Genomic DNA, 13503 nt, shown 5'->3' on the forward strand with positions numbered 1-13503 from the left:
CCATCCAGCAGCCAGTTCCTGCTCTTCTGCTTCCACCTGATGTCTCAATCCTTGTACAGCTCAAAGCTGCTTCAACCTGAGATGTCACTGATGGATCCAGTTCCTTCTGCTTGGGAAATAAATGCCTGGTCTGGTCTGTGTTGGTTTTGTGCAGCAGGAGATGGTTGAAATTCTTCATGTTTTGCCTCAGCCCGTGCCAGTAGCAGCTTTGCCTTTAAATCCCCTTTTTTGTTGTGTTTGGAGAGCAGGTGAATGCTCCTGGGAGCTGGGGCTGAGTTCAGGGAAGAAGCTGCCTTCTCCCAATCCCCTGGGAGCTCCTTTCTGGGAATGCCTGTCCTGTATACTTCTCTTCCTGTGGCACACCTGGGACACCAGAAACACAAAGCTTTTCTGTTTTCTCCTCACCTTACCATCCTCAGGAGGGTCCCAGCTTTGGGAAACGTGCTCCTGCTTCACTTAGATCCATGATCCAAGAGTGGATTCCTCTCCTTGTGGGAAGGCTGCAGCAGCCAGTGCAAAGGTAAGGTGCCAAAAGGGAAACCTGTTGCAGGGTTATCCCAGTTGGAACATCCCAGCTGGTGGTGGCTCATTCCAGCTGCTCCTGGAGGAGGAGGGCAGGGAGCAGCTGTCAGAGGCAATTGCAGCTGCTCTGCCAGATGGGGATGGGAGCCCAGGGCAGGAAACACCTGCCCGCAGCTCCTGGCTCTCCTCATGTGCCGCCGTGTCTGTCCCATGGATGGTTTTTTCAGTGGGAGAGGTTTCCTGGGGATGCTGTCCAGAGAAATTCCAGTCTGGGAGGGTGGGAGTGGGAAGGGCAGGAAAAGCCCAGTAGGGCCGGGCTTTAGGGAGGCTCACTTTGGGTGCCAGCAGGATCTGGAGTCCTCACGGTGCCGAACTTCCAGCTCCTGAGAAGGGCTTTGCCCAGTCCCGTTCTTGCTCTTCCGTTGCTTCACTCCAGGAGGAGCCCTGTGGTTCCCTTCGGCAGGCAGACGGAGATGCAGGGCAGAGCGGGGGAGGTCCCTCCGCTGGAAGGACCGGAGGGGTGGGGGGGGGGTGTTGCAATACCCCATTTATGGCCCACGACTTTGGGGACCTCTCTGGGACAAGGGCTGGGTGCACTTGGCTGTGGGATGCTGCAAGGGCAGGATGCGACTGCAGGGAGCCGACTTAGAGCCTCCCACTGAGCTGATCTTCAAGGTCCCAACCCAAACCAGTCTGATTTCTTGATTCTGTGGAATAGTGCAGGGCTTTGAACAGGACACAAAATGAGGAATTTTCTTTAAATGTGGAATGATTCCTTCCCGATGTGTCCAGCTTGTCTCAGGGGGGAATAGAAGGAGGAAGCCGCGTGTGAGTGGTGCGGGAGGCCCGCGCAGCCGGCTGGAGCTGGCCCAGCGCTCCCCGTGTGCCCAGCGGGGGCCGCGGCTGCTGAGAGCGAGAGGGAAGCGGGGGAACGGCCCCGCTGCTGCTGGGGCCGCGGGCTGCACGGGGAACAACTGCTCCTGGAAAGGAGAGAAATCCTTTCTTTGCTCTGGGCTCTCAGTGGGGCCGCAGAAAAGGGGCTGGGAGCGGCACAGTTGGGATGGGACTGCGCTAAATGGCCCCTCAAGGTCCTTCCCACCCAAAGCCTCTGGGATTCCTCAAGGGATGAGCTGAGCCTCCTGCTCGCTCCCAGCGCCCCAGCATCAATGCTTTCGTGAGGCTTTAAGGAGCATCCTGCAGCTCCGTGAATCCTTCGTGCTGTAGGAAAGAGAGAGGCTTCTGTTTTGTTTTCCTCTTCTTTCAGGCTGAATTCCTGCCTCGGGGGAGCGGTGGCTGGTGAGGTGCCCTGGGGCAGAGCGAGGGGCGCTGCTGGGCTCACACCACGCCCCGCCGCCTCTCTTTGTGTGCTTTATTTACAGCGTCCCAAAGAATGATTTCCTGCCGGGGTGACGTGGATTTCGGCGTGGATTTCCTCTCCCTTCTGTGAACTCGAGCCAGGCTGGGGACTTGAAAGTAAAACAAGATCGTGTCTGGGCAGGGATGGAGACTTGGAAGTAGCAATGAGCTGGTTTATGACAACAAAAAAGGAAAAAAAGAGCCTTTGGCCCAGGATTTATTTAGAGACAAAGGCTCAGGGCTGTGAACGCCCTGGGCTGAGGTAAAAGCAGCTCCTCAGCAGTGGAGATAAGAGGGTCCTTTGGCAGCAGCTGCAGGAAGCACTTTGTGTCTGGATTGAATCCACAGGGCGAGGCCATGGGAAATCAGGTCAGTGTGCAGATTTTATTAGTGCTGCCATCACCCCCCCACCTCCTAGGCTGGGTTAGAGCAGGAGGGAATCAGAATTCTGGAATGCTTTGGGTTGGAAGGGCCATGAAGATCGTCTGGCTCCACGCCCTGCCATGGACAGGGACACTTTCCACGGTCCCAGGCTGCTCCCAGCCCTATCCAGCCTGGCCTTGGACATGCCAGGGATCCAGGGGCAGCCACAGCTGCTCTGGGCACCCTGTGCCAGGGCCTCACCTCTCTCACGGGGAATTTCTCCCCACTATCCCTTCTGACCCTGTCCTCCTTCAGCTTGAGGTGTTAAGGAAGGGCCGGGAGGCTCTGAGCTCTGTCACTGCAGGGACACTGTAGGGATGTGCTGCCTGGGGAGCTGGAGCTCTCGGTTTTGGGGGACAGGGTCAGAAGGGATAATGGGGACATATTTGTTCTTGTGGTTCTCCCCAGCCTGAGGAAGGTGCTGGCAGAGGAGGCTGTGTGAGGGGCTGCAGAGTTAGTTTAGGGACCATTGACTTCGCTTTCGAGCAGGAGTTACAGTGAACTTGTCAGCAATACACACATTAAAATAGTGAGTTGTAATTTCTAATAAACAATTTTAACAATAACAGAAAAGTTGATGAGAAATCTTCAGTACTTTGCTCCATTTGCTCAGCAGATTTTGTTTCCTTAGTGAGAGAAAAGTGTGTTCACATCCAGGTCTTTCCACTCTTTATTCTTTCTTTCCTGGAGCATGTCCTCCAACAGGTACTGTTGGCACAGGTGCCTCAGGCAGTTTTTATGGAGGCCAGGTTTTCGTGCTGCTGGGTTCTCCTGCTGGTGGCCAATCCATTTGTCCAGGTGAGAGCCTGGCCCTGGCCAGGCTGGGGGTGTCCAGCCCTTCTGCTGGAAGCACCAGGACAGCGAGAATGCTGGAGGAGGCAGAGGGGCCACAGGGGCTGAGGCTCTCGGGGTAACCTGTGCCAGTTCCTCCCAGTGAGGAATTCCAGCTGGGCTCTTCCCAGACAGGGTGAGGCTGCTCTTTGCCCTGATGCTGTTGGAGTTCTCCTTCTCCCATCCACTCACCCACGAGCCCTCTCCTTTCCAGGAAAGCGGGGTGAGCCATTGCCCGCTGGCACTGAGCCCAGCTCTCCCCACTCACTGCTTTCCCTGCTTCCTCCATGGCAAACACAGCCTCTGCTGGCTCCCTTGGGCTGCGTTAAACTCCCTTTCAAAGGAAATCTGGGAACCACCTGCTGCCTTTTCTGCAGCCCCTGTTCCCTGCTTCAGCTCTGCTCTCCCACGGCGGCTGCCAGAGGTGGGATAAGCTCGGTGCTCCCGGGGGTGTTGGAGACCTGAGGATGTCCAGAGCCCTGCTGGGGGTCACCAAGGTGGCTGGGACAGCAGGAGGGGGGATGAGAGGTGGAGGAAAAGGGATGGTTTTAGAATAGAGGGGTTTGGAGTACTTTTTTTTTTTCTTTGGGCAAGAGCCCAGCATGCTTCAGGGCCAAGTGCTGCAGAGCCAAGGCTCGGCTCAGCTCCCTCCATCCCTCCAAGGGGACTGGGAAAATGGGGCTCTGCAGCCCTGCCATGGGGGGATCAGCCCTGTCACCCCTTTGGAGGCTGCTCTTGGTGCTCTCTGGCTTTGGATGAGCTTTTGGAGGTTCTGGATGAGCTGGGGAATCTTCCCTTGCATTGGGGCCAGTCCAGGTGCTTGTGTGCAGGTGCCAGGGCAGCACTGTGCTGTGGGGGTTGTATCAACCCCCCGGCTCAGGAGCCTGCAGGAGATGGGGGCTGGAGAGTGGGAATGCCCAGCAGCTGGGGCTGGGGGGGATGTGGGAACTGCCTGGCTCAGCCCCCAGCCCCGGCCAAGGATGTGGAGGGCCGGGAGTCAGGCCTGGGGAGCTGCAGGAGGGATGGCAGGAGCTGCCCAGGAACAGCCCATGGGTGACCCTGGGCCCTGGCTTAGTGCTGGGCTGGGCAATCCCAAACTCAAAGAGGAGGAGCACTGGGACCCCCTGTGAGCAGATGGGTGCAGGGGAGGAGCTGGGGTGGGCTCAGATTTCATGGGGTCTCTGCAGGAGCTGAGCCCAGCGGGAATGAAGGCTCTGGGTTGAGAAGCAGGAACACATCCCCTTGGGACTGCCTCGGATGTCCGTGGGGGCTGGCAGCTGCAGAGCCCCTGGGGGTGCTGTGGGCGCAGGATGAGCAGGAGACTTGGCTGGGCTCTGTCTGGAGCTCTGGCAGTGCCCCAGCCCTGCTCCACCTGGCTCCGGGTCCACCCTGTCCAGGCTCTGTCCTGGGTGCAAAGGGGCCAGACCTGTGCTGGAGTACAAGGCTTTATTCTGTCCTCCCTGGGAGCCCCATGGCTGTGGCAGCCCACACTGCCACTGTGTAAATCCCCCCAGTCTTAGTAGGATACAGAGTACAGGGGAAGTTGGAAAAGGGGGCTGTGCCCACCCAGTGTCCGTGGCCTGGGCCAGCTGGGCCCTGCTCTGCCCTGCCTGAACCCACCTTTGGCCTCTGGGCTGGCCTCCATCACCCCAGGGCTGGTTTGGTCCCTCCAAGGTCTTGCTGTGACCACTGGGCTCACCCAGAGCTGGGATCCTGCCCGGATTGACAGGGCTGGAGTTGTGAGGAAGTGGGGACTGCGCTGTCCATGAGGGCTGGGGGGGACAAAATCCACATGGGAAGAGGTGCTAGGTCAGCAGCTGTGCTGAGCCCTTGGTCTTGTGCAGCCTGGCTTGATCACCACGTGCCCCCAGTGGCACGTGCCGGGTGTGGTGCCAGGGCTGGCGACTGCTGCGGTGTCACGGTCCTGCCCTTTGCCCTCCCTGCAACCATCGCTGCCGCTGCCCCAGGCTTTCATCTCCCAAACTGAAACTCCTTCATTCCCTTCCAGAGGCTGACACTGGACCTGCCCCATCCCCACAAGGTGTGCCAGCCCTGTGTCCTGGGGTGCCTCCAGCCCCAGGTCCTGGTACCCACAGCCCTGCCCAAGGTGGCGTCAGACTCGTGGGTGTCACCCTGCCATGGGGACACTTCGTCTTGAAGTGGCAGATGTGGCCCTGGTGCCTTCCCCGCTGCAGCGAACCGTTGGGAGGTGCTGTGCCACCAGGGCTAGGATGTCCCTCCTTGTGTATGTCCCCTGTAGGCCCTTGGAGACCCTTCCTGGTTCACGGCTGCCTCCGTCGGGGAGGGTGGCACCGAGCACAGCAGGGCCCTGCGGGCAGCCATCGCTGTGACCTTCTTGGCTCCTCCCTCACCACAAGGAACCACGCAGCCATAAGAGCCCTGCGCCACCCCGGGCCATTCGCACTGTCCAGGGGCCAGGTGGGACAGGAGGGGTGTCACAGGTCGAGCCGGAAGGCCCCGAAGTAGCTGGCGGCCGCGTCGCTGGAGTCGATGGCCAAGGAGGAGACGGAGACGAAGAGCTCGTCACCGGCCTTGAGCTCGAAGAGTCCCCCCTGGTAGAGCGCGTGGAGCCCGTAGTCAGCCTCGGGCGCCCAGCACTTGGTGCCCACACCCTTGAGCAGCAGCACGGGCGGGCTGTGGGCCGGCTGCCACTGGATGCACTGCACGAGCTGCGGGCCCGAGTCGCGGCCGGCGCCGCGGTAGCGGAAGTAGATCTGCGCGTACACGTAGTACTTGCCCGGCTGCTCGACGCGCAGCCGCCCGGCCCGGTACGTCATGTTCTGCACGTGGGACAGGAGGCTGCCGTGCCCCCAGTGCGTGATGGCGTGGCGGCACGACTGGGACAGATTCCCGGAGCGCTGGGAGCGTCCTGCAGGAAGGGAGAGTCGCTGAGAGGAGCGACCTGACACGGTCACACGGAGGGGAGAGGGTGGCTCTGACCCCTTCCCAGTTATCCAGCTTGGAGCTTAGCGGTCCTGGAGTGAACAGGAGACACCTCTCCCCATCAGCCGCCCAACCATCCTGGTCCCCTGCCTTTTGCTCTCTCCCGTTCCCATCTTGGAGACCCAGCAGTGCCCAGAGGGGTTCCCCAACTCACCATCCTGAGCCAGGCTCTGTGGGCGGAGGGTGAGATGTGCTGAGGGTTTTCCAGTTATTTTGGGAGGAAGTTGCCCCTCTGAGGTGTTGAAGTAGCTCCGCCAGGCCTCTGCAGGAAAGGGACAGATGCTGTAAGAACAGTGTGGGGCCACCAAGCCCCATGCCAGCAGGGCAGGGAATGCCCCACTGACCCACCAGAGCAAAAGGTTATTGAGGGTTGGAAATGTCTTGTCAATCATCAACCAACACATCTGTGAGTGCCACAGCCCTGCCTCCCCAGCCTCCAGACAAATGGACACAGCTGTCCCCCAGCCCCTTCCCAGAACGTGTGCCTATCATGGCAAGTGGCAATCCTGGCTCTCCCCTCTCCTGCCCCAGCTAACAGCACTGGAGTTTGCCCCAGGAGTGATCACCCACCGCCCCATCCCCTGCTGGCCTCCTGGGATCACAGCTCCCATGGATCCCAGCTCCCCTGGGTCACAGATCCCATGGATTCCAGCTCCCCTGGGTCACAGATCCCATGGATTCCAGCTCCCCTGGGTCACAGCTCCCATAGATCCAAGCTCCCCTGGATCCCAGGTCCCTGGATCCCAGCTCCCCTGGATCACAGTTCCTATGGGTCACAGCTCCCATAGATCCAAGCTCCCCTGGATCCCAGCTCCCCTGGATCCCAGGTCCCTGGATCCCAGCTCCCCTGGATCACAGTTCCTATGGGTCACAGCTCCCAGGGGTCACAGTTCCCTGGATCACAGCTCCCTGGATCACAGTTTCTATGGGTCACAGCTCCTATGGGTCACAGTTCCCTGGATCATAGCTCCCTGGATCACAGCTCCCCTGGATCACAGTTCCTATGGGTCACAGCTCCCTGGGTCAGGCTCTGGCCCAGGAGGGACTCACCCTTCACGGCGCTCCTGCGGATGACGTTCTCGGTCACCTGTGCCACAGAGAAGAGAAAGTCCCCTGGTTAAAGGTGACATGGGGAATGAGCTCCTACTCCAAGCCTCCATCACCTTCCCTGTCACGCTGTCTCTGGGCCCTGCCACCTCCTCACTGTGAAGGGCTTGAGTCCCACTTCTGCCTTGAACCATCCTGGCTATTCGCCCCTCCCATTGCCCTGGTGAGGCAGATGGAGAAACTGAGGCACGGGGACAACCAGGAGCTCTCCCATCCACCCCTGGTCCCGGGCTCACCGTGGCTACATAGGCTTTGATGGTGCTGGCCAGCTTGAGGCAGGCCTGGCTGCTGCTCAGCTTCTCCAGGCTGGAGCCCTCGGGCTGCTGATTGAGCACCTGCAGACACCGCAGCTCCTCTGCGCTGCCCGGAGCCTGGGACTTCAGCTGGGATGGAAAGAGAGCGTGATGGCAAACTGGGACAGAGCAAGGGAGCAGCCGGGATCCTGCTGGGGTGTGAGCAGGGGGCAGCTGCCTTCAGCCCAGCCCCGCCAGCACCCGGGCGCTCAGAGAACAAGCAGGATATTGGGATCAGTTCAGCCTCTGTATCCACAGCACAGCGCTGTGAGCTCAGATTGAAAGGATCTGGGTTCATCTCTGCCCTCCTGGTCCCCCGGCCGGCCCTGCCCTTGGCCATTCCCCGCGGGAGGGCTGCGGGAGGGCTCGCAGGCTGTTCCTGCACACAGCAGCCCGCCCAGGTGGCAGCGCCGGGTGCTGCCAAGGCAGCGAATCCCCCCGGGATGGGGCTGTTCCCTTGGAACGCCCGCGGCGGGTGCGTGTCCGGGCAGGGCCGCCAGCGCAGCTCCTCCGGGCTGGCTGCGGCGTGTGCCCGCCCGCGGAACCGGGGCCAGCCCGGCACGGGAAGCTGCTGGAGCGGCTCCAGAGAAAACCACGGAGATGTTCCGAGGGTGGGAGCCCCTCTGCCCTGGAGCCAGGCTGGGAGAGCTGCGGGTGTTCACCTGGAGGAGGCTCCAGGGAGAGCTCAGAGCCCCTTCCAGGGCCTGAAGGGGCTCCAAGAGACTGACTCCCTACTCCCAGCACAGATCCAGTGACCGGCCGCTGAAATCAGCCCAAATTGTTCCACTACAGTGGTTTTCTCCTCCCTCCGCCTCTTCCCTGGGGCTGTGTCTCCCAATTCCCCTCCTCCCCCCGCCTTTTTCATGTAAATCCCTCACAGCGGGACCTCATGTGACCCAGGGATGGAGACAAAGCCCGAAGGAGGGCTGGAGCCCACTCCGAAGGATGCTCGCTGGATCCAGACAGACTGTTTATTCTCCCTGCATCCGTGGCAGGGCTTTTCCTTCTTCCCTGTCTCTTGTGTGTTTTGCGAAATGTCTGGCACTGCAGGACCCTTTTTTTTTCTTGCCGCACCCTCAGGGATGAGGGCGGCTTCCACGGAGCTGCTGCCAGCCCCGAATTTCCCTCTACCCATGGATCTACTGACAGGCCTTTCCCTCCCTCTGCTGAGGGGTTGTTGTGGGTCGGAATCAGCAACTGAGGGGAGGGGCTGGCGAGGCTGTTGAAAGGATCAGACCGTCACGGCCAAGTTTGGGAGTGGTTTTGCCCGACTGACCCCGTGGGAGGTGGGAATGGCGGGATCCCAGCACAGCTGCCTGGGCTGCACTGGAGCAAGCAAGGAGCTGCTGGAATGGGGGTCCCAGCAGCTCACAAAGGGGGTGAGGAGGATTTGGGGATCTTGGAGTGTGGGGGAGATGGGAATGGGAGGAGGGAAAGATGAAGCCAGAACCAGGGGTCAATGAGGCCCGGAGCCCAGGGAAGTCCCCCCGCACCCCCATCTGCGGCTGGAGACTCCGATGGGATCCCAGGTCAGAGCCCCCCTCTCGCAGTGCAAACCTCAGCTCCAGGCGGGGCCCAGGACAAAGGCGCCGTCTCTCCACATCTGGATCGGCGACAGTGTCCGCCCCTCCGCCCACGCCTGCACAGCTGGATCTGCAGCTCCGAGAGGAGCTCGGGCAACGTCCACCCCCCAATCCACATCTGGTCCCGCGGCTCCCTGGGGAGGTGGGACAGTGTCCACACCCCCCAATCCACATCTGGATCCGCGGCTCCCTGGGGAGCTGGGGCAGTGTCCACCCCCCAATCCACATCTGGATCCGCGGCTCCCTGGGGAGCTGGGGCAGTGTCCACCCCCCAATCCACATCTGGATCCGCGGCTCCCTGGGGAGCTGGGGCAGTGTCCACCCCCCAATCCACATCTGGATCCGCGGCTCCCTGGGGAGCTGGGGCAGTGTCCACCCCCCAATCCACATCTGGATCCGCGGCTCCCTGGGGAGCTGGGGCAGTGTCCACCCTCCAATCCACATCTGGATCCGCGGCTCTGGGGAGCTGGGGCAGCGTCCACCCCGCAGCCCGCACCTGGACCCGCGGCGAGGCGGCGCCGGTCGCTGCCGTGCCCGGCGGGCAGAGGCGAGGGGCGGGAGCAGGCAGAGCCCTCCCGCAGCCGCCGGGACTCCCGGGGCCGCAGCCCCGCTCCGGTCCCGGGACAAAGCTCACCTTGGAGATGGCCATGGTGAAGTAGACGAAGAGGCCGGTGGTGGAGGCGATCTGTAGCGCCAGGATAGCCATGACGGCCACGCTGCCCCACAGCGGCCCGCACCGCCGCCGCCGCTGCCCCCGCGCCGCACCGGGGCCGCCGTCCGGACCGGCACCGGGACCGGGACAGTCACCGGGAGCGGGCCCGGCAGCGGGACCCTCGGCCAGCATAGGCGTGTCGGAGCCGCCGCTGTCGGAGCGCAGGTACTGCCCGGCGCCGGGCGGGTGCGGGGCCATGGCCCGGGCCGGTGCCGGTGCCGCTGCCCCGGGCCCGAGCGCGGCGGGACGGGCGGGGCGGGGGCGGGGGCGGGGCGGGGGGCGGGTTGGGGTGGTCCGTGGCCGAGGGGGCGGGGTCGGTCTCTCGCGGCCACCGGGGGGACACCGAGGGGTGCGATGGTGGCTCCGGGGCTGCGGCTCGGGAGGCAGCAGGGCCACGGGGGTGGTGCGTGTCCCCAGAGAGCCCCAGAGTGTCACTTCACGGGTACACAGAGACAGGACACAGGGAATGGCTTCACTCTGCCGGAGGGCAGGGATGGATGGGATATTGGGAACATATTCTCCCCTGTGAGGGTGGGCAGGCCCTGGCACAGGGTGCCCAGAGCAGCTGGGGCTGCCCCTGGATCCCTGGCAGTGCCCAAGGCCAGGCTGGACACTGGGGCTGGAGCAGCCTGGGACAGTGGAGGGCGTCCCTGCCATGGCAGGGTTTGGCACTGGGTGAGCTTTAAGGTCCCTTCCCACCCAAGGCATTCCATGATTTATGAATATGCTTCACACCACCATCACAGGACAGTGTGGGAGCTGCTGGGGTGACGCTAGGTGAGAAGACCCCAGTGTCCCTGGGCTGAGAACAGAGGGTCTCAGGGATGCAGGGACACGACCTGAGCTGGGTTTAGGTCATGGGCCTCACGTCAGCTCTGGCGATCAGCAAAGGCTCAGAGAGGTGCAGGGGGGAAAGAGCTGTTGAGCATCTCCTGGAGGCCTTGCTGGGGGCTGTGCCCACCCTGCCCTCCTGGACTGGGCACAGGGCTGCCCATCCCTGCTGAGCCCCAGGCTCTGTCCTGCTGCTGGCTCACATTCTCATTGCTCCAAACAGAAACGTGGAGCAGGTTGGAATTCAGAAAGGTGGGACAAGCTGCTGTTCCCTGGTGCTGCCGTGGCAGCTCGGTGCTCAGGTGACTCTGTGACTCCAGGTGCTGTTACCTGTGAAATGAAAGTGGACCTGAGAAAGCACAGGAACACTGGTGTCCCTGCAGACCCGCTCTCTCCCGTTCTGCTGGGCCTTGGGGAGGGTGGGTGGCCTCAGCCCAGATCCCAGCCAGCTCAGCAGCCCCCAGACCATCATGGAGGTGGCTGCCCCATGGGCTGTCCCCTCCCCAGGACATCTGACCCTGCAGTGTCCCCAGAAGCACCATGATGTTGGGGCTCCTCTGAGCCCCAGGGGCTCAGAGCAGGGGATCTCCCACCCCAAAGCATCTGCCAGGCTCAGGACTGATTTCCCTGCCTCTCTGCCAGCTCAGTGTCTACGCAGTGCCAGTGCCCCATCCCTGCCCTGGCACGGAGCTCTTTCCCCAGGCGAGATGTCTTCCTTGGAGTCTGGGAAGGGGGCTGATCTGGAAGGGAGGTGACTAATTATGTCTAAAAAATTCCCTGACAACTCAGCCCTCCTGGTAGTTCTCAGGAAAAGGGCTCAGGACCTGCTGAGACAGGTGAGGGGGGAAGAATTGCAAAAGGCACATCTGGGGAGCAGCTGCCAGCCTGGTCTAGTGTCCCTGTCCATGGCAGGGGGTGGAATGTGGAATGGGATGGGTTTCAGATCCCTTCCAAACCAAACCATTCCACGATTCTATGATTTGCCATTTGGAGCATAGATGTTTGTGCTGAAGGAACCTGGGACCGCTGCTCTCTGTGCTGCTCTGTGGGATGGGACAGGGGCATGGCTGAGCTCTGCTGAGGAGCAGAGGGAAACCAGCAACAATCTGAACCCCGGAGCCTGGGGCTGCCCTCTTGGAGAGAGCAGGTTTGTCTGTGAGTCAGGGCAGGACCAGAACTGGAGCTGTGCAGAGAAAATTGGGTGGGAGCCAGGGGGAAAAGCATGCCTCAATCCTGGCTGAGGAGTTGTTTTTCACTTCTAATGTTTCCTGGTCTGTGCACTGGGAGAGCCGGGTCAGGCAGAGCCTGGAAATCTGTTTCCTCAGTGCCCCGTGGTGCAGAGCAAGTGCAGGGGAGCAGGAGAGGGGCTTGTTGGGGTTTCCCAGTGCTCTCAGTGAGGCTGGGATGGGGGAAACTCGGCAGGAGTTGCCGACACAGACATGGAGCTGCGTCTGGCATTTCCCAGCCTGTCCCTTGGATTGGCTTCAGTTTGCTTCAGGCAGGATGGTGGAATGTGCAATTTTAGTTGTTGTCCACATTTCCTGGGATGGCCAAGGCAGACCCCCTGAGCTGGGTCAGTGCAGGATGCTCCTGCCGGGGAGGTCCGGGGCTGGCTCTCAGCTCCCCGCGCTGCTCCTTTCAGCCCAGCCTAGCCCAGGCTGGCGCTGGCTCCGGCCCCTGATGACTCCGAGCAGGGTTGACCACACGGTCCTCCCTCAGGAAACAGCAGCCCCTGCGACGTGAAGTCACGGCGTGCGGCTCAGGAGCTGCTGTAACCTCCCTGGAATGCGCCCTCAGATGTTTGTCTTGCGATTGGAACCCGTCAGCTCCCGTGCTGAGATGTTTTTCGGGAAAAACCTCTTCCTCATCACACCGTACTTCCAGTGGGAGGGTCGGGCGTCCAACTGCCTCCCTCCAACCCTGGGAGCACCTCAGCCCTTCCCGGGCTGTCTCCTGCCCGTGGGCTGGGGCCAGCGTTTGTTTGTCCCTGTTTTCACAGAGGAGGTGGAGACATTCCCTGCCTGGTGGCATTGGAGCTGCTCCAGAGCTGCTCCAGCCTCACACGTGCCAGCTGCAGGGATGGGTGGTCACCCAAGTGGGACAGTACATTGCCTTGGACGGGCACAAGATGGTCCTCACAGCCCTTCTTGGCCTCTGGCTGCTGGAGGTTGGGAGCCAAGGCATAGGGAGAGAGGGAAAAGAGGAGTAGAAAGGCTCTGTGGGGACCCGAGGGCGCTCCCTGTGCTGCTGGCGGAGTTTGGCAGGGAAGGGATGGATGGAGGAGCCTCATAAAACCCTGGAGCCGCGGGCTTTCCCAGGAAGGATGAGGAGCAGGCACATCCCAAGGCAGGAGAGCAGCTCCCGAGACACGCACGCCCCGGCCAGGAGCGTCCCCGCGCTCGGGCGATGGGTGACAGACAATGACAAACACAGTGGCAGACAATGACAAACACAGTGACAGGCAATGAGAGGCAAGTTCTGCTGCAGCTCCTTCCCTGGGCTGGGCTCCCCGGCCCCAGCGGCTCCTGGCACAGCTGATCTCCTCGCTCCCTCTAGTGGGATTGGGATGGCTTCGTGGGCTCCTGCCTGGCCGCACCTGGTCCCCGTTATTCCTCTTGATGTCCTCCCGGAGAACCTCTCCATGGGATTTTTTTTTTCCCCTGCCACAAAGCCCCCAGCACTTCCCAAGCTGCCCAGCGTCCCGGGGAAGGAGAAAAACATTGTCCCGATCCCTCCTGGAACATTCCGAGGTGAATCTCCTGCAGGAGCAGCGCCCCAGCCATGTCCCGTCCTTCCCACAGCCCTGCCGGGAGCTGGAAGGGCTGCTCCAGGAAATGGTTAAAGCCCCAGTTTTTGTGGCTGAGGTGGGATCCTGAGGAGA

The 13503-nt window shown here is 61.6% G+C and overlaps 1 protein-coding gene across 1 annotated transcript; it reads right to left on the minus strand.

Moving 5' to 3' along the window:
- Positions 1–2261: 2261 nt before the first annotated feature.
- LOC311157876 (tumor necrosis factor ligand superfamily member 11-like) lies at positions 2262–10029 on the minus strand. Its single transcript, XM_084212896.1, has 5 exons — positions 9714–10029; positions 7440–7586; positions 7147–7183; positions 6251–6358; positions 2262–6022 (listed from the first exon to the last, which is right to left on the minus strand). Exons 1-5 carry the CDS (start codon positions 9987–9989, stop codon positions 5589–5591), a joined length of 1002 nt encoding a protein of 333 aa, XP_084069022.1. The 5' UTR covers positions 9990–10029; the 3' UTR covers positions 2262–5588.
- Positions 10030–13503: the final 3474 nt, after the last annotated feature.

This window comes from Fringilla coelebs, assembly GCF_963513975.1.
Source record: "Fringilla coelebs genome assembly, chromosome: 11".
NCBI lineage: Eukaryota > Metazoa > Chordata > Aves > Passeriformes > Fringillidae > Fringilla > Fringilla coelebs.

Excerpts from the sequence above, each read along its gene's own strand:
- LOC311157876 (XM_084212896.1), bottom strand. The coding sequence starts at position 9,989 with ATGGCCCCGCACCCGCCCGGCGCCGGGCAGTACCTGCGCTCCGACAGC. Across the intron at positions 7,587-9,713 it reads TCACCATGGCCATCTCCAAG|CTGAAGTCCCAGGCTCCGGG; the intron begins GTGAGCTTTGTC and ends TTTCCATCCCAG. Across the intron at positions 7,184-7,439 it reads TCAAAGCCTATGTAGCCACG|GTGACCGAGAACGTCATCCG; the intron begins GTGAGCCCGGGA and ends TCTGTGGCACAG.